General features: G+C 57.3%; 1 protein-coding gene across 1 annotated transcript; it reads left to right on the top strand.

The window, feature by feature from the left end:
- Nucleotides 1-3070: 3070 nt before the first annotated feature.
- Nucleotides 3071-15432, top strand: LOC146766661 (uncharacterized). The gene is made up of 12 exons (XM_085587816.1): nucleotides 3071-3244; nucleotides 5114-9433; nucleotides 10739-10878; nucleotides 11180-11344; nucleotides 11624-11779; nucleotides 12266-12396; nucleotides 13255-13343; nucleotides 13743-13926; nucleotides 14345-14493; nucleotides 14703-14822; nucleotides 15131-15172; nucleotides 15296-15432. The coding sequence occupies exons 1-12, from the start codon at nucleotides 3184-3186 to the stop codon at nucleotides 15310-15312; spliced, it is 5574 nt and encodes a 1857-aa protein (XP_085443942.1). The 5' UTR covers nucleotides 3071-3183; the 3' UTR covers nucleotides 15313-15432.
- The last annotated feature ends 38 nt before the right edge of the window (nucleotides 15433-15470 follow it).

The following is a 15470-nucleotide window of genomic DNA, read 5'->3' as shown; positions in this document are numbered from 1 at the left end:
CTGGGCAAAGAGCCGGCGAGCAGGGCAAAGCCTGTTGGAAGGAGTCCCTGTGCTGGCTGCCTGCTGGGGTGCTGGGAAAGAAATCCTTGTGGTCTGCCTACGCCTTGGAGCTGGGCCAGGAGTCCTCCCACGTCGCGTCCCACTGGGCTGTTTTCTCCGGCTGTTGAATCCATAACTTCAGACCCCAGGACATGGCCGGGTGCCAAGGCCGGGGTAATGGAGCCAAACTGCGTCACAAAGGGAGGAAAAGGTCCTGAAGTGCTGGGATGAAAAGGTGACCAGGGTACTCACTGTTCCCTGCTGGCACAGCCGCCCTCCACCGTTATTGTGGCTGGGGGACCGTGGGGGGAGGAGATGCTCTGGTCCCCTCTGTCACCAGCCTGGGAGGGAGGAGAGGGGCACAGTGGGAGGATGTGGCTCCCTTGGAGTGGTGTCACTGCCCGGGCAGTGGTGGCACAGAGCTCTGACAAGCCCCCAACACTGCCCATACTCTTCCTGTGCCCATACTCTGCTGTCCTTGCGGTGCCACCTTCACCCCGTGGCTGCTTGCCTGCCACGGACTGCTGCCCAGAGGGGCTTGGGAGTCTGGATCCAAGTCCTGCTGCTTTCCCAGCCCACAAGAGTTCTCAGCCTCTTTGCTGTAATACACTCCAATCTCTCAGCATTGTTCAAAGGAACAAATCTTGTGCTCAACATGACTGTCACCTTTGAAGGACCTGGCAGCATCATGGGGCATGTCTCAAGTCCCTTGTGACTCAGGTGTCCCTTCCAGTGTCCCCCTTCCCTTCACCCCTGCTGATGGCTATAGCCCAGCTCCCACTCTTTGGCAGGAGGGTGTTGCAACACACCAAGCATGCCAAGTCATCCAGAACCTGTGGGGTTGATGGATAACCTGCTTTCCCCTATTGCCACCCCTGAGCCCTCTCCAAATGCCCTTGCCAGGAGGCTGGAGGGGAGCCAGTAGAAGATGCTGTGTTCTCCACAGGACTGGAACAACCAGCCCATTAATTCCAGGAAAGCTGATAAGGCACTATGCTGGGCCATGCTGGGCCATGCTCTGCCATGCTGGATGGTGCAGAGCCCATGAGTGCTGGGATTCACGGAATTGCCCCCTGGCTACAGGCTCCCCTGAAGGGCTCCAGTGCCCACATGATGCTTTGGTCTTTGGTAGCAATGGATTAATGACTTTTACAGGAACCAGTGCTTTGCCAGGACCTTGGTTTCAGACATAGAAAAAAGAACAATAAAAAGCCCCTTCCCAGAGTGGTAACAGGGTACTGTGTTCAAGATGAGGCATCCCTTGGTGGCTCTGGGCTTTCTTGGGAGGGTGTGCCAATGCCTGAACAGAGGGATGAGTTTGGTTTGTCTGCTGTGAGATGGGCATTTCTGGGCGACAGCATGGGCAGGAGTTGCAGGCACAAGGGTCTCCAGACAGTGCTGGCCTCTGTGGAGCACAGACAGGAGCTTGCAGGCAGAGCTGGGGCCAGCCCCTCCCTTCAGCTGAGTTGTTTTCCTCTATGCTGAGCAGCATGTTTGCAACAGTCCTTGTGGCTCCCACCACATTTTGCACCTCAAACACCATCTGGAGCAACACTCTCCAGTGTCAGCAACCCTGCCGGGGTTGCTTTCCAAAGTGATACAGCATCGTCAGCACGGGCAGGAACCACTCTCCCACGGCAGGTTTTCATCTCTCAAATCCTCCGTCATCCTGGTGTGGTCATTGCCCAGGTGGTCACTGATGCATCAGTCACCCCATGATCTGCAGTGCTGGTTGCAAGACCCCCAGTGCACTGTCCCCCCCCCAGCTTTACACCCCCAGTGGCATTTTTGGTGGGCAGGTGTTTAGTTCCAGGTGAGTGACAGTGCCCTGGTTTATGGTCTGTGCCCGTTTCCCTGCCGGGGGTTCTGCGTGGGTGTCAGGGCCGGGTTTGCTCAGCCGTGACCTGGCTCCCCCGGCACTTCCCCATCCGCAGTGCCCGCGGAGGGTCGGTGTCACTCCGTGTGCTGCCTGCCCGATCCCGCGGGACACTGTGTTCCGCCTAACACCCCTCATAACACTTTGCAGGAGTTGCCTGGGGGCATTTTTGAAGTGTTTAATTGACTACAAACTCATGTAGTAGTGGGAGTTTGCATAATGCTGTTCACAGGGGAGCTGGCAGCAGTTTTCAAGGGGGTGTGCAGGAATTGCTGCTCAAGGAGGAGGAGGAGGGTGAGATATAGGGCTGAAGCGACTCAGGGGATCCCCACAGCAGGGAAGTGGGTCTGGATTTGTTCCTTTTCCTGCTCCATCTTCTGGAGATGCTGGTCCAACCTTGCAGAGAAGCCTCCCTGGATCATTTACCCCCTCCCAGCACCCCAGCACTGCTGTGCCCAGACTGAGGTGCAGGTTTCAAAACCTACTGGGTGTGCTGGGGCTCTGAAAAGGGATCCCCAGTTCTTCTAGTGGCAGCTGAGCACTGTGGAGCTCAACTGCCATGCCAGAGCCTGACCCCAGCCATGCTTCTCTCTGCTTTATAACCTGCCTCTGCTCTGGGGGAGCCAAGTGGAGACCTGTGTCCTGCCTTGCTCTGGGCTAACACATGGCTCAGCTGGTGATTTTAGTGTCCATGGTGTCCTTACAGGCATGGTGACACCAGCTGGCATTGCCCTGTCACCACCACACACTGGTCTATGGCCCCATACCCTGCATGTGGAGCAGGTTCTGTGGGGTCTGTGGGGTGACTGCCATGGGGAACAGGTTCTGTGGGGTGACTGCCATGCCACTGTTGGCAGTGCCACACACTGCTCTAGGCTCAGCTTCACTTTCTGGTGCTGGCAGCCCAGGGAGCTGTACCAGGCTGAGCCCAGGAGAAAGCCTGGGGGGATGTGGGTCCCTGCAGGGTGGGCTTTGGGTACACCCAGCCCATGTCCCAGCCGAGCAGGGCATCCAGCCCTTGGGAAGGGGAGGGCTCGGCTGGAAGGGAAGGGTGACAGGGACATTGGAGGGAAGGGACCGGGGGCGGGAGAGGACGTCGGTAACCTGCCTCCTTCTGCCATCCCTATAAATAGGAGGGAGCAGGAGCAGGAGCACCTGTGGGACTCCAGCTCTGCAGGAGAGGCAGGGAGGGACGGAGGGAGCTGCTCCTTGCTGCTCTCTCCTCCCTTTGAGCTTCCTAGTGCTCTGCCTGTGTGGAGGCCTGAGGCATGGGGACCAGGGGATGGACGCTCTCCACCTTGCTGGGATGCTGCGCATGGATCCTGCACGGTACGTCCCATATTTTTCTGCTAGCTCATGTGCTACCCAAACCCTCTCAGGGTGCAGCAGGTACACTGTGAGATGCTTTCCACTCCTGGCTGTACTGGAAACTCCTCTTATGACCAGTCCTTGCAAGGCATTGCAGCCAAAGAGCTGGAAAAGCATTTTACAGGGCAGGCATCACCCCAAGGGGCTGCTTGCAGGTGTGGAGCCGTGGGAGAGATGAGAGCCTAGCCCTGAAGCCTGCAGGCAGCTGTGTGCCCCTCCAGCAAAGGAGCTGAGGCAAGCAAGCTGGCAGAGCAGGACCCAGGGATGCTCCCATCCCTCCCACATCCCAGGGAAGAGCAAACGCTGCTGCTGCATGCTGGGGCCCCTCTTGCACAAACTTCCCATGAACGGGTGTGTGGGGTAGATGGTGTTTCCTGCTCCACATTGAAGAATTAAGTTAAAACAGTGATTTAACAGGATGAGTGGGCCAAACTAAACTGGGGTGACTTGACTGATGTACTTTGTTTTCCCTGAGAAGGGGACAGAAGCTGCTGAGCTCCTTTGGCTGAGGGGGGTGGTACAAAGAGCCTTTTCCAGCCAGGGAAGATGACGCTGAAGCAGCCTGCCAGGAAAGGGAATGTGGGTCTAGCAGAGGATGGACGCCTTGAGGACTGGTCTGGCACAGGAGTTAATATTCATTAATGACCCTGCACATGCTATCTGGGAACTAACGAGCTGAGCTGGGGGTGAGGCTGGAGACACTTCTGCTGCAGGAAGATCTGGTTGCCTGTCAGGGGGAACCTGATGAACTGGAGCACCAGGATTGGGAACAGGCTGGAGCTGTCAGGCTGTGGCAAAGCTCTGCTGGATCTTGCCATCGGGGTGCCCTTCGTCTCCCCTAATTGAAGCTCCTTAAAGCCAAGCGTCAGCAGATCCACCCGGCTCCTCACGGAGCCAACGGCGGCAGCTTGGGCACCCCAGAGCCTGTGTCCCTGCCCTAAAAATAACACCGTGTGAAACGTCACTCATGGATGCCAGTAGGTTCTGGGAGACATGTCTGGGATGTGGGCAGGTGTCTCCTCCTTTCAGCAGAGCTCCTGAATGTGGCTTAGAATTTTGGCACCAGGAGGAGAGAACTGTAAGAAGGGCTTGGTCCTGGGAGCTTACAAATATTCCCTCCATGGGTGGGGAACCCTGGTGCCTTCACTCAGCTAGAGGCAAGAGGGATGGGGGCAGGAGCAGGCAGGCACTCAGCCCAGGAGAATTTTATTGAACCTTCTTTAAGTGCAGCAGATCAGAATCCATCTGCAGTCAGGGAAGGCTTCCCTAAGCCTTGGCTTTCCTGTCTGTAAAGGGCTTTGTGTAAAGTTATTTAAATATCCCTCAGACACCCAAAAGGTGAAAAATCACAGAACCCCCAGGCTCTGCAGAAGCGATAGTGCTCGAGCTGTCCCTGCAGAGATGGAAAGAGGGCTGAGGGTTGCCCTGAAGTGTCAGAACTCCACAGACATCCCCAGGGCTATCAACTAGACTTACTGGGCTCCAGTTCTACCCAGTGGCCAGGCATCCCAGTACCATCCCCAGCATGACTGGACTGGGTTTCAGCAGATGCTTTTGCCTCCATGCTTGCACCAGTGTCTCTCTCTGACCTGCAATGGGTTGTGTCTGGCCTCAGCTGCTGATGCTGAGGATGCAAGAGGGGCTGCACCCAAGGCAGCCCAGACTGCGCTCCTTGGCTTTTAAATCAGGGCCTTGTAGGGCTGTGGGATTAGGGAGAAGGGGGTTTAAGAAGTTGTGGGAGCTTCGTGATTCTCACGGAGAGGTGTCTGAGCCTGGCAGGCTGCCAGCTCCAGCTCCCACAGTAACACTCCTCTTCGTGCTTCTCTGCAGGGCTTGGGGCTGTTACTGCTGTCCCTGTCACTACCGATGGGCCCTTTGCTGTGGGGACAGCTTTCCCCATGACAACAGAGCACGAGTGGCCCCATACTACAGAGCTGATTGCCACAGCAGCTGATGCCGAGACCTCCCCTCCCTGGACCGAGATGGCCCCAGTGATGGCGACGAGCGAATACGGCCCTTCAGTGCCAGCTTTGGTGAACGGGACCAAGGCTCCTAACACGAGTACTGAGGGAAATTCAACTGCTCCCAATACAGCCACGACTGCTGCTGCCATCCCCACACAGCACCCCGCTGTCACCCCAGAAGCAGCGCATGATGAACCAGAGGTCACTCCTGATGTCCCTCTGGGGACCACACCTGTCCTTGCGGATGAGGAGGACATCAGTACAGACCTCGGGACTGGCACTACATCCCTGCACACCACCCCTCCTCTGGCAGTCACCTGGGTGCCACAGCCCACTGCTGGTGTCACTGTGCTGCTGAGCCAAGGGCTGACCACAGCCAAGGGAGCGGTGGAGGAAGGTGTAACCCTGCCTGAAGCTACTCAAAGTGAAGCCACTGCCAACTCCATGGGCTCCAGTCCTGATGCTGGGGAGCTGCTCCCAACCCAGCAGGATGAAGCAGTGGGCGGGGTTGAGGGCATTAACCCAGAGCCAGAAGGAGAAACGGCCCCAGCTCGTGAGGAAAGTCCCTTGCCTTCAGACTCTGGAGATGCAATAAATGCTGAATTCAGCACAGCCAATTCAACCCACCTACCTCCAGAGAGCCCAGTGATGTCAGGAACAGTGGAAAACCCTGGGAAGTCCTCCCTCCTCCCTGGCCAGGCACTGAGCCCAGACACTTCGCTGACACCATCCAATGGTGGGGATGGGGATGGGCAGGGAATTCCCGGGATGTCATCAGATGCTTCTGGTTCAGCCTTGTCGCCTGCAACCAGCAGGGCACCTGTGGCTCCTGAGGAAACAGAGGACACTGCCACCTCCCTGCCGGCACCAGGGGCTCCCACTGATGCACAGAGTGACACAAATCTCCCAGTCTCAGCCACTGTGCTGCCCACAGGGGATGTGGGAGCTGTGGATCTGGCCACTCCATCCCTCCAGCCTGCCTCATGGCAGACCCCCACTGGAGAACAGCCACTGCTTCTTCCTGATGCTCTGACGTTGCCCACAGACACCCCCAGTGCTCCTGCCCCAGCTGCCCCAGCCCCAGAGGCTGGAGCCAGCACCCTGCCTGAAGCTGATGGTGCAGCAGAGACACCAGCAACTCCTGACCTCACTGGTGGCCTGGAAGCAGCTGTGTCTCCATCTCCTGGGGAGTCAGAGCCACCAGGAATGCCAGCTGGAGCTCCCCAGGAGGCCGATGGGCTTGGCACTGGCTTGAGTTCAGATTCAGATGTCCCCAGCCCAGCGCCTGACGGTCTGGCATGGCCCACAGCTGGGATCCAAGGCCAGGCAGCTGAGGGGGTAGGGGACGTGGCACAGGCAGGAGATTCAGGGGATGCTGGTCCCTATGAAGACACCCAGAGTGACATGAGTCCTCCAGCCCTTCAGCCCTCAGTATCTCCTGCTGATAATGGAGAGCTGCTGACTGGAGGAACAGAAGACTTGGCAAATGCTGAACTTTCTCCTCCATCAGCACTTGGAGATGGAACAGGAGGAGCCCCAGCACTGGGACAAGTGTCCTCACCTAGTTCCGCACCTCACAGCAGTGCTGGAATGGAGCCTGATCTCTCAGGGCCTGAAGGACCAGGGGACCTGCCCAGTGAGTCGGCCAATGCCCCTGGGGCTGTTTCCCCACCCCTGGGGTCAGTGGCTGGCCCTGTGTCTGAGGCAGAGACACCAGTGAGCCCTGACCTCAGTGCTGCCCAGGGAGCACCTGGATCTCCATCCTCTGGTGGGTCACAGCCATGGGGAACAGCAGCTGGTGCTCCTGTGGGAGCAGGACTCCCTGGGGCCAAAGGGCCAGACACTGACTCGACTTTGGTATGGGATACCCCCAGCTCAGCAGTTCATGGACCTGTAGGACCCCCATCACCTGGCCCTGGAGACCAGCTTGGCACAAATGTGGGGCTGCCAGCAGCAGCAGGACAAGGAGACAGCACAGCAGAGCCAGCACTGGAAGGAGCAGGCAGTGGGATTGAGTCTGAGCCATCCCTGAGCTCCCCTGCAGGGAGTGGAATAGCAGCTGGGCTGGATCAACTGCCCGGTGCTGGCTCCCCATCTGGTGTTACCTCTCCCAGTGATGTGGTGGCAGCACCTTCTGCGTCAGGGGATGATGAAGCAGGACCTGTCCCATCTGCAGCCCCTGGCTCTGACAGTCTGTCCCCAGCCTCTCCGGATGGTGAAGCTGGCCCAGGGTTTGGTCTGGTGCAGGAGGCTGGGAGTGCAGGGGATGTGGCACAAGAAGGAAACCCAGAGAGTGAAAATCCCAACATGGAAACAGGTCCTTCAGCTGTCAGCCCTGAACAAGACCTCACTAACACCGGAGAGCTGCCAGCAGAAGAAACAGGGGATATGGCACATGCTGAACTTTCCCCTCCATCAGTACTTGGAGATGGAACAGGAGGAGTCCCAGCACTGGGACAAGTGTCCTCACCTGGTCCTGCACCTCACAGCAGTGCTGGAATGGAGCCTGATCTCTCAGGGCCTGAAGGACCAGGGGACCTGCCCAGTGAGTCAGCCAATGCCCCTGGGGCTGTTTCCCCACCCCTGGGGTCAGTGGCCGGCCCCATGTCTGAGGCAGAGACACCAGTGAGCCCTGACCTCAGTGCTGCCCAGGGAGCACCTGGATCTCCATCCTCTGGTGGGTCACAGCCATGGGGAACAGCAGCTGGTGCTCCCGTGGGAGCAGGACTCCCTGGGGCCGAAGGGCCAGACACTGACTCGACTTTGGCATGGGATACCCCCAGCTCAGCAGTTCATGGACCTGTAGGACCCCCATCACCTGGCCCTGGGGACCAGCTTGGCACAAATGTGGGGCTGCCAGCAGCAGCAGGACAAGGAGACAGCACAGCAGAGCCAGCACTGGAAGGAGCAGGCAGTGGGATTGAGTCTGAGCCATCCCTGAGCTCCCCTGCAGGGAGTGGAATAGCAGCTGGGCTGGATCAACTGCCCGGTGCTGGCTCCCCATCTGGTGTTACCTCTCCCAGTGATGTGGTGGCAGCACCTTCTGTGTCAGGGGATGATGAAGCAGGACCTGTCCCATCTGCAGCCCCTGGCTTTGACAGTCTGTCCCCAGCCTCTCCGGATGGTGAAACTGGCCCAGGGTTTGGTCTGGTGCAGGGGGCTGGGAGTGCAGGGGATGTGGCACAAGAAGGAAACCCAGAGAGTGAAAATCCCAACATGGAGACAAGTCCTTCAGCTGTCAGCCCTCAGCAGGCTGAACTGCCTGGTGCAGGGTCCTCATCTGGTTCAGCCTCTCCCAGTGGTGATGTCGCAGCCTCCTCTGTTTCAGATCCATCCAGCCCGGGTGCACTCGGAGGAGCAGACAGTGCTGCTGAAGGTCTTCAGCCCTCCCTGGGTGCTGGCTCTGGGGTCCTTCCTGCTGCAGGAGAAGGGGCAGGTGAAGGGGCTGGTGATGGAGCATCCACAGGACAGTCCCAGGCTCCTACTGGAATGGGACCAGCTGGTTCAGAAAGCCTTGATGGAGAAACAGGAGGTGTGTTGCAGTCTGCATCTTCTTCCTTGTCAACAGAGGGGTCTTCAGCAGTTGGAAGGACGGGTGAGGCTGCTAATGAAACAAGCCCTCCTGGAGCTGCTGCAGCTGGTGGTGGCTTGAACACAGGCTTGGAAGCTGCTGGCCCTCAAGAAGCCTCTGTGTCTGCCCCTGGCACCCAAAGTGGTGCCAATACTGAACTTTCTGATGGAAAACCGAGCGAAGTCAATGTGGTGGAGGTGCCTGGAGGAGCCTCAGTGAATAGGGGACCTTTCCCTGGTGCCAGCCTGGTCCCAGTGGCTCCAGACAGCAGCGGTGTTTCCAATGGCATGACCACCTCGGTGGCTGGCTCTCTGCTTCTCCCTGGACATGGGCTGAGCTCGGGGCTGGCACCCAGTGGGGTCCCCAACTCTGCACCAAGCACCCAGACTGGGAGCAGCCCCCGGCTGCCAGGGTCACCAAGTGGGCCATCAGAAGAAGCTGGAGGTGCTCAGTCATGGTCTCTTGAAGATGAGGTGGCCTCAGGCATGCCGGCACCTGTGGGAGAAGTGTCCCCTCCTGCTCCCATATCCCCCAACGCTGCCCCTGTGCCACCTTCTGCTCCACAGAGAGGAAATTCTGCAGAGGGGGTGTCTGCCAGCCCTGGGCTTTCAGCACGTGAGTTGAAAGTGGGGTCCTCTGCAGGGGGAAAGGGAGAGCTGGGGGCTGCTGTGCCAGGGGGCCCTGCCTTGTTCCTGCCTCTCTGCCAGCCAGGAAGCCCTGCTCCTGGAGAAGGGAGTGCAGCGCTCCACGGAACCATGACAGGGCAAGGGAACGTAACCCATCTCCTTCCCAGTGCCTCTGCATCTGGGGCACATATGGAGACTCACTCCCCAGCTGGGGGGAACCCAGGACTCCCTGGCCTTCCTCCCTCTGGGATCACTGCTGGCAGTCCTGGAGCAAATACCCTGGGGCTAGGACCTGCTGGTGGCTCCTCACCCGCTGCCCTGCAGCCGTTCCTGGGCAGGGAGCTGACCACCAGCGTGGCAAACAGAGCCCCTGCCACCTCTGGGTCAAGCTTTTCTGGAGCTTTCCCAGGCCGGGGGGATCCCAGGGTGGGTCCCCAGCCACTGCCTGCCCAGCCACATCCTGCAGCCTGGCCCTGGCCGGCCCAGCCCCACCAGCCCCCCTGCCCCGAGGCAGGGAGGCGCTTCCCAGGCCAGGAGCAGCCCCTGTCACCTCCCACACTCCATCCCCCGTGGTTCCAGCTCCACCAGGAGTGCCAGCAGCTCCCCCAGCCTTGCTGCCCAGTCCCGCAGGTACGTGATGCTCACAGAGCAGCCTGGATGGGGCTAACATATCCAGTTTCCTGGTGGACCATCCTCAGGAACATTCAGTGCCCATAAAAGAAGGGATCTCTTTGAAGGCAGGATCCTGGGGGAGACGTGGCACGAGGAGCCCCTGCACATGAGCTTGCACTGTTGGCAGGCTGAGCCTGCTTTCAATACAGTCCCATCAGCTGGAGAACCCATCCCCTCCAAATGTTTTGTTTTGACAGACATAAATAGGGAGCTGGAGGCTGTAAAAGCCTCTAGAAAGGGCTGTGGGTGTTTAATTCTGTGCTGTCCACTCCACAGTCCTTGTACAATGTTATTCCCCTCCTAATGGCAGTCATTCAATGCAATGTCCCAACAGGGCTGGTTGAAGCAGGGGGCAGTGACCACAAAGGCCATCATAGGAGGTTTAGGGCAGCTGTGTTTGTGTAAGGCAGTGAAAAGGGGGAGAACAAGCTCCTGCAAGGGAAGGTGACATGCAGAGTGTCCCTGGAGGCTTTAAGCAGTGTGCCCCCTTCCTTCTGCTGCCCAGGTTCTGTCCCAGTAGAAGCAAGATAATTTCAGCCCTTTTAAATTTTTGATACAGACCAAAAGCTTTGCTGTAAATATAGTTTGGTTTTATTGTTTGTTTGTTTGTTTTCTTTTCCAGTTCCAGCCGTACCCCTCTATGGGTATGGAGCAAGGGAAAATGATCAGGAGTATGTGGAAAGGAGAGTAGATTTCAATTCTCCACTTTTCAAGCCTGAAACTGGATTCCCATTTGGGAAAACCCTGCGCACCTCTCTCTACGTGAGTCTACTTGGGCTTGACTCGTTGGGCAGTTGGCCATCACCTAAAACCCTGGGAGAGGCACCAGGGACCAGGTGCCTGGGATGGGACTCTTGTGGGGCTGAGCTATTGGGATGCTGCCATGGTCTATTTGCAGCAGGAGGTGACTTTGTGGCATTTCAGCAGTGGCAGGTGGTGGCTTTCCTTGGGCATTGCTCAAAATGGGTTTGGAAATGGGAGGGCTGCCACCCCCATGCCAGGGAGTGCTGCTGGTCCTGATGGATCTGCTGATCTCACCTGATGGAGGGATCCCTCTGCTCAGTTCACAGACAACGGACAGATCATTTTCCCAGCCTCGGACAACAACATCCTCACGTACCCCAACCCTCCTCCCCGTGGCTTCAATGGCCACGAAGAGGTGCCCATGATTGCTGTATTTTGGGACAACGCTGACTTCTCCAGAGGTGTTGGCACCACCTTTTACCAGGTGAGTGAAGCCACCTGGGAGCATGATTGCACGAAACACCTTTTGATTATAAGCTCATCATCTATTCTGGGGGTGCCTCTTGAGATGTGTAATTAATGGAGCCCATGAATGGCTTTTCCCTTTTCTGAGCCAAATCTAAGAGCTGTGGTGCTATGTTACCTCTTGAGCCATCCAAACCCCATCCAACACTTTGGTTACAGGGGTCTGTGCGTGACTCCAGTCCTGGCCTGTTTTGTCCCACTGGGAGCTAACGCACACGTGTGTGTTCCCAACCCACAGGAATTCTCCACCCTCAACACGGCCAAGCCTCCCTTCGTCCGTGACGTGGAAGCGAAGGTCCGGCGGTACCTGAGGTCCTCCTACTCTGCAGCCTGGACCCTGAAAATCACCTGGGAGAAGGCTCCTGTCCACGCAGCACGGACTGACACCCAGAAGGTAAGGGACTGATGGAACACACAGGTGCTCTTGAATTGTCAAAAAACACCAAGACCCGCAGGCAATGACCTCCTCTGTGCCTGAAAATAAGAACCAGTTTTGTGACAAAGACAAGTCTTGAAGAATTTTGCCAAAAAGGACTGGGCTCATGTTTTGGTGTTTTTCAGGTTTTTGAGGGACACCTTTAGTTGAACTTTCCCCATTCCATAAAACCATTCTCTTTGAGGTGGTGGGATTTTATTGCTCACCAGACATGCTGTTTTTCAGAGGCATAAAATTGGGTGAATTTGAAACTTGTCATGGAACAGTTTCAAAGTAAAACCATCACATTTTCCATGTGAAATGTGAACCAGGCCTAGCTATGTTTGCCTTGTTTCCCTCCAGATGTCAGTCTGGCCATTCCCCAGCAAGAACTGCCCCACACCCTGAATTTTAAACCCCACATCTTCACTCACTTTCTTACTTGTGTGCAACACTTCTCCTCAGACTATCACGTACCAGGCTGTCCTGACCACTGATGGCTTCAGGTCCTACATCCTGATGCTGTACCAGGATGGAGGCATGCAGTGGGATTACACCAGGCTCACTTCCACCAATGTGCTCATCGGCTACACCAGGTACAGCAGCTCAGCACCCCATCCCTGCCTCCTCTGAGCACTGGGATGCATCCCACCCACAGCTCCCACTGGTTGAATCCTTCCCCCGTGTGCCAGGGAGTGCCCTACAGGGATGAGGACAGCCCAGGTGAGGTCTGCATGCCCATATACCCTAACATATAGGGGCCTCACAAACAAATTTGTCCCATTAGGGACTGGATCATGCTGCAGCATGCTTTCTTGCTGGGCTGTGCTTGTCGTAAGATCCACAAATCCCTCTGGAGTCCTGGGCCCCCAGCATCCTGGCGGTTTGGGTGGAAGGAGTGGGAAATAGGGGATGTTTGCTGAACTTTGCACCAGCCGAGGGAAGGGATTTCCGTGCTTGGCCGGAGCAGTTGCTTCCTGCCTCCTCGCATTACGTCTTGCCCTGTACATGCTGTCTCCAGGGTTTTGTCATTAGCTGCTTGCTGCAGCTGGGTAAGGAAAAGGTGGCCCGGATGGGAAGTGTGGGCGGCACAGGCGTGTGTGTGCATGTGTGTGTGTGTGTGTCTGTGTGGGACCACTTGTGGGTTTCTGTTCCAAATCACCTGGCAAAACACTGGAAACCATGGAAGCTGCTTGTGGGGGTCTCCAGATGCCTGTGGGCTCAGGCTCTGATGCAGCAGGAGTGTTTGCAGCACCCAAAAAGAACAGTACCCTATGTAGAGGAGGAAGCAGGCTGGGGCAGCTCATGCCTTTGCCCTCCTGTCCCAAGAGCTGTCACACGGGTGCTGCAATTCCACTGGCATGGGGTCAGGATGGTTGAAGGGCAGGTTGGGACTGGGATAATCCCACCCAGGAAGAGCAACCCCTGATTTTCCCTCTTTTCTCCTCACTCAGTGGAGATGGCTTTTACCACAATGATGACCTGATTAAGAGACCTCCAGCTGCTAAATATCGCCCTGACCAGTTCAGGGGCTACAACACAGGTAGTGCCACACAGCTGGGGTGGGCTCACAAGGAGGGGAATATTCTCAGGGAATGAAATCCAGCCTGCCACTGTGGCAAGGCTCTCAGTGGGTTCTCAAGGCCAAGCTTTCCCCCTCAAGCACATTTCCTCTGGGTACCTGCTATGCCCTAAAGCTGAAACATCCCTGCTCTGCCCATGGTCACTTTTTCTACCCATGGCTCTGTCCCAAGGCTTTCTTCTTTGACAAGAGCCTCTCCTCCTGTTTCCCCTCTGTTGAGTAGCTGTTGGTCCTATGGCTGGAGGTCAAAGTGGGCTTAGCTTCCATCATCAGCACCACATAACTCTCCCCTTGAGACAAAACAGCCCCTGTGGTCCCCTTGGCCAAAGGTGACAGCTCATGGTTTCTCTCCCTGCTCAGACCTCCGTGGGTTGTGGATTTACAAGCTGGAGAGCCGCGTGGGCAACAACTACCGGCTGAAGTGCCTGGCGTGGACGGGGCAGCAGCAGGAGCCCCGGGCATGGAGCCAGGGCCTGCCCACCTGCCCCTGCTCCCTGCAGCAAGGGCAGCAGGACCCACGCTTCAAGAGCAGCCGTGTAGGCAAGTGGACATGTTACTACCTCACCGTCCCCATCCCCAAGGTGTCCTTCCCCACCTTTCCTGCAAGGGTGGCTGGGGTCCCATGTGGCAGGGTGGGGAGGTGACCCTAAGGAAAAGGAGAGGGGGACTGGCCTACCCTTCAGAGACAGGAAAAGCAAGGAAGATTGAGGGTTGACCTTTTCTTGTCTTGTTAGACTGGCTAGAATTGGTTTGACCTGCATGGGGATGCTGGGGACCAGGGTCTCCCTCTGGGGGACTGCTTGGATGGTCTCCATCAGTTCCTCCAAACCCCTATGGCACCGTGGGTGATGTGGTGGGAGGGCTGGATAACCAGGAGCCAGCTCTGGCCCAGTCCTTGCCCCGAGGCAGGAGTGCTGGCCGGGCAGAGCTGTCTGAGGCTCTCTGGTGCCCATTCCAGGCAGGTGGGGTGCCCGTGTCTCCATGCTGCACTCGGCCTCCCCCAACCAGCACGGCGCCGGCGTCCGCTGCCTGTACGACAGCCAGAGCCAGCTGCTCGAGGGCCGGCAGGAGAGGTACTGGAGGCCCTCCAGGCAGGCGTCACCCTCCCGTGGTAAGCACAGCCAGCCTCGGCATCCCCTGGCTGAGGCTGGCATTGTTGTAGCCTGTAAATAATTTTAATCTCTGTGCCAATCTGTTTCCTGACACGCTGTTTCCCTTGGAGGGAGTGTGGGGCTGCCAAAAGCCGAGGAAAGCCTCGTCTGGAACTGGCCCATCTCCCTCCCCTTCCCTTCAGCCCCTTACTCTCCTTTTTGCCCCCAGACCAGGAGCTGAAGCTGTATGACTGGTGCTGCAATCGGGCAGGCAGTGCCCACCTCTGCGCCCGCTACAGTGAGAAGAGGCCGAAGATTGGCTGTGATGGTTACCAGTCACCCAGCATGGGTGGGTCTGCAGCTCATGTGCACTGGGGTGATGCTGTCTTGGTGCCCAGAGCTGGGAGGGGAGTGGGAATGTCCCAGCCTCCCTGTGGTTAAGGCAGCAAGAACCCTGAGCAGATGGGGGAAGGGTTTTGGGGTGCTCATGTGCAGGTTGTGCCATGCCCTGGGGTGTGTGGAGCTGTGTGGAGGCATCTCCTTCAGCACATTACCACCAGCATAGTCTGGAGGTAATGGCACTGGGAGGTGAAGAGGACCACAGCAAATGTGGTTATGGTGTAAGCTGATGTGGGGCTTTCTTACAACCCTCAACAGATTCCTCAGAGGAGGCAGAGAATGACTCAGATGAGCAGAGAGGTGAGCAGGATTGTGGGGTCTCCTTTCCCTCTATTCCTGTGCCCCTGCAAGAAAATGCCCCAGGGCTCCTAGCTTGCCCCTCAGGGAGAAGGTGACTGAGCAAATCTCATTTCTTCTTTGCAGATGAAGAGGACAAGTAACTGGGAGGTTTCACACCTGCAGCACGTTTTGGGCCATGAATGATCCTCCAAGCCCTTTGATCTGCTCTTCCCCCATGTCCCCCCACAGAGCCCATCACCCCTGCCCACCACGCAGGCCAGCTCACCTGGCCAGTGCCTGCAGTTGCCTGCCCTGGCAC

Source organism: Lonchura striata, chromosome 9, assembly GCF_050655825.1.
Source record: "Lonchura striata isolate lonStrDom1 chromosome 9, ASM5065582v1, whole genome shotgun sequence".
NCBI lineage: Eukaryota > Metazoa > Chordata > Aves > Passeriformes > Estrildidae > Lonchura > Lonchura striata.
The sequence above is the reverse complement of the archived record's forward strand: the minus strand, read 5'-3'. Positions and strand labels throughout refer to the sequence as shown.

What these genes read in the sequence shown, in the direction of transcription:
- LOC146766661 (XM_085587816.1), top strand. Translation starts at nt 3,184, where the DNA reads ATGGGGACCAGGGGATGGACGCTCTCCACCTTGCTGGGATGCTGCGCA. An exon ending in CTGCGCATGGATCCTGCACG is followed by an intron (nt 3,245 to 5,113) that starts GTACGTCCCATA and finishes GCTTCTCTGCAG; the next exon opens with GGCTTGGGGCTGTTACTGCT. An exon ending in GCAGGCGTCACCCTCCCGTG is followed by an intron (nt 14,494 to 14,702) that starts GTAAGCACAGCC and finishes TTTTGCCCCCAG; the next exon opens with ACCAGGAGCTGAAGCTGTAT.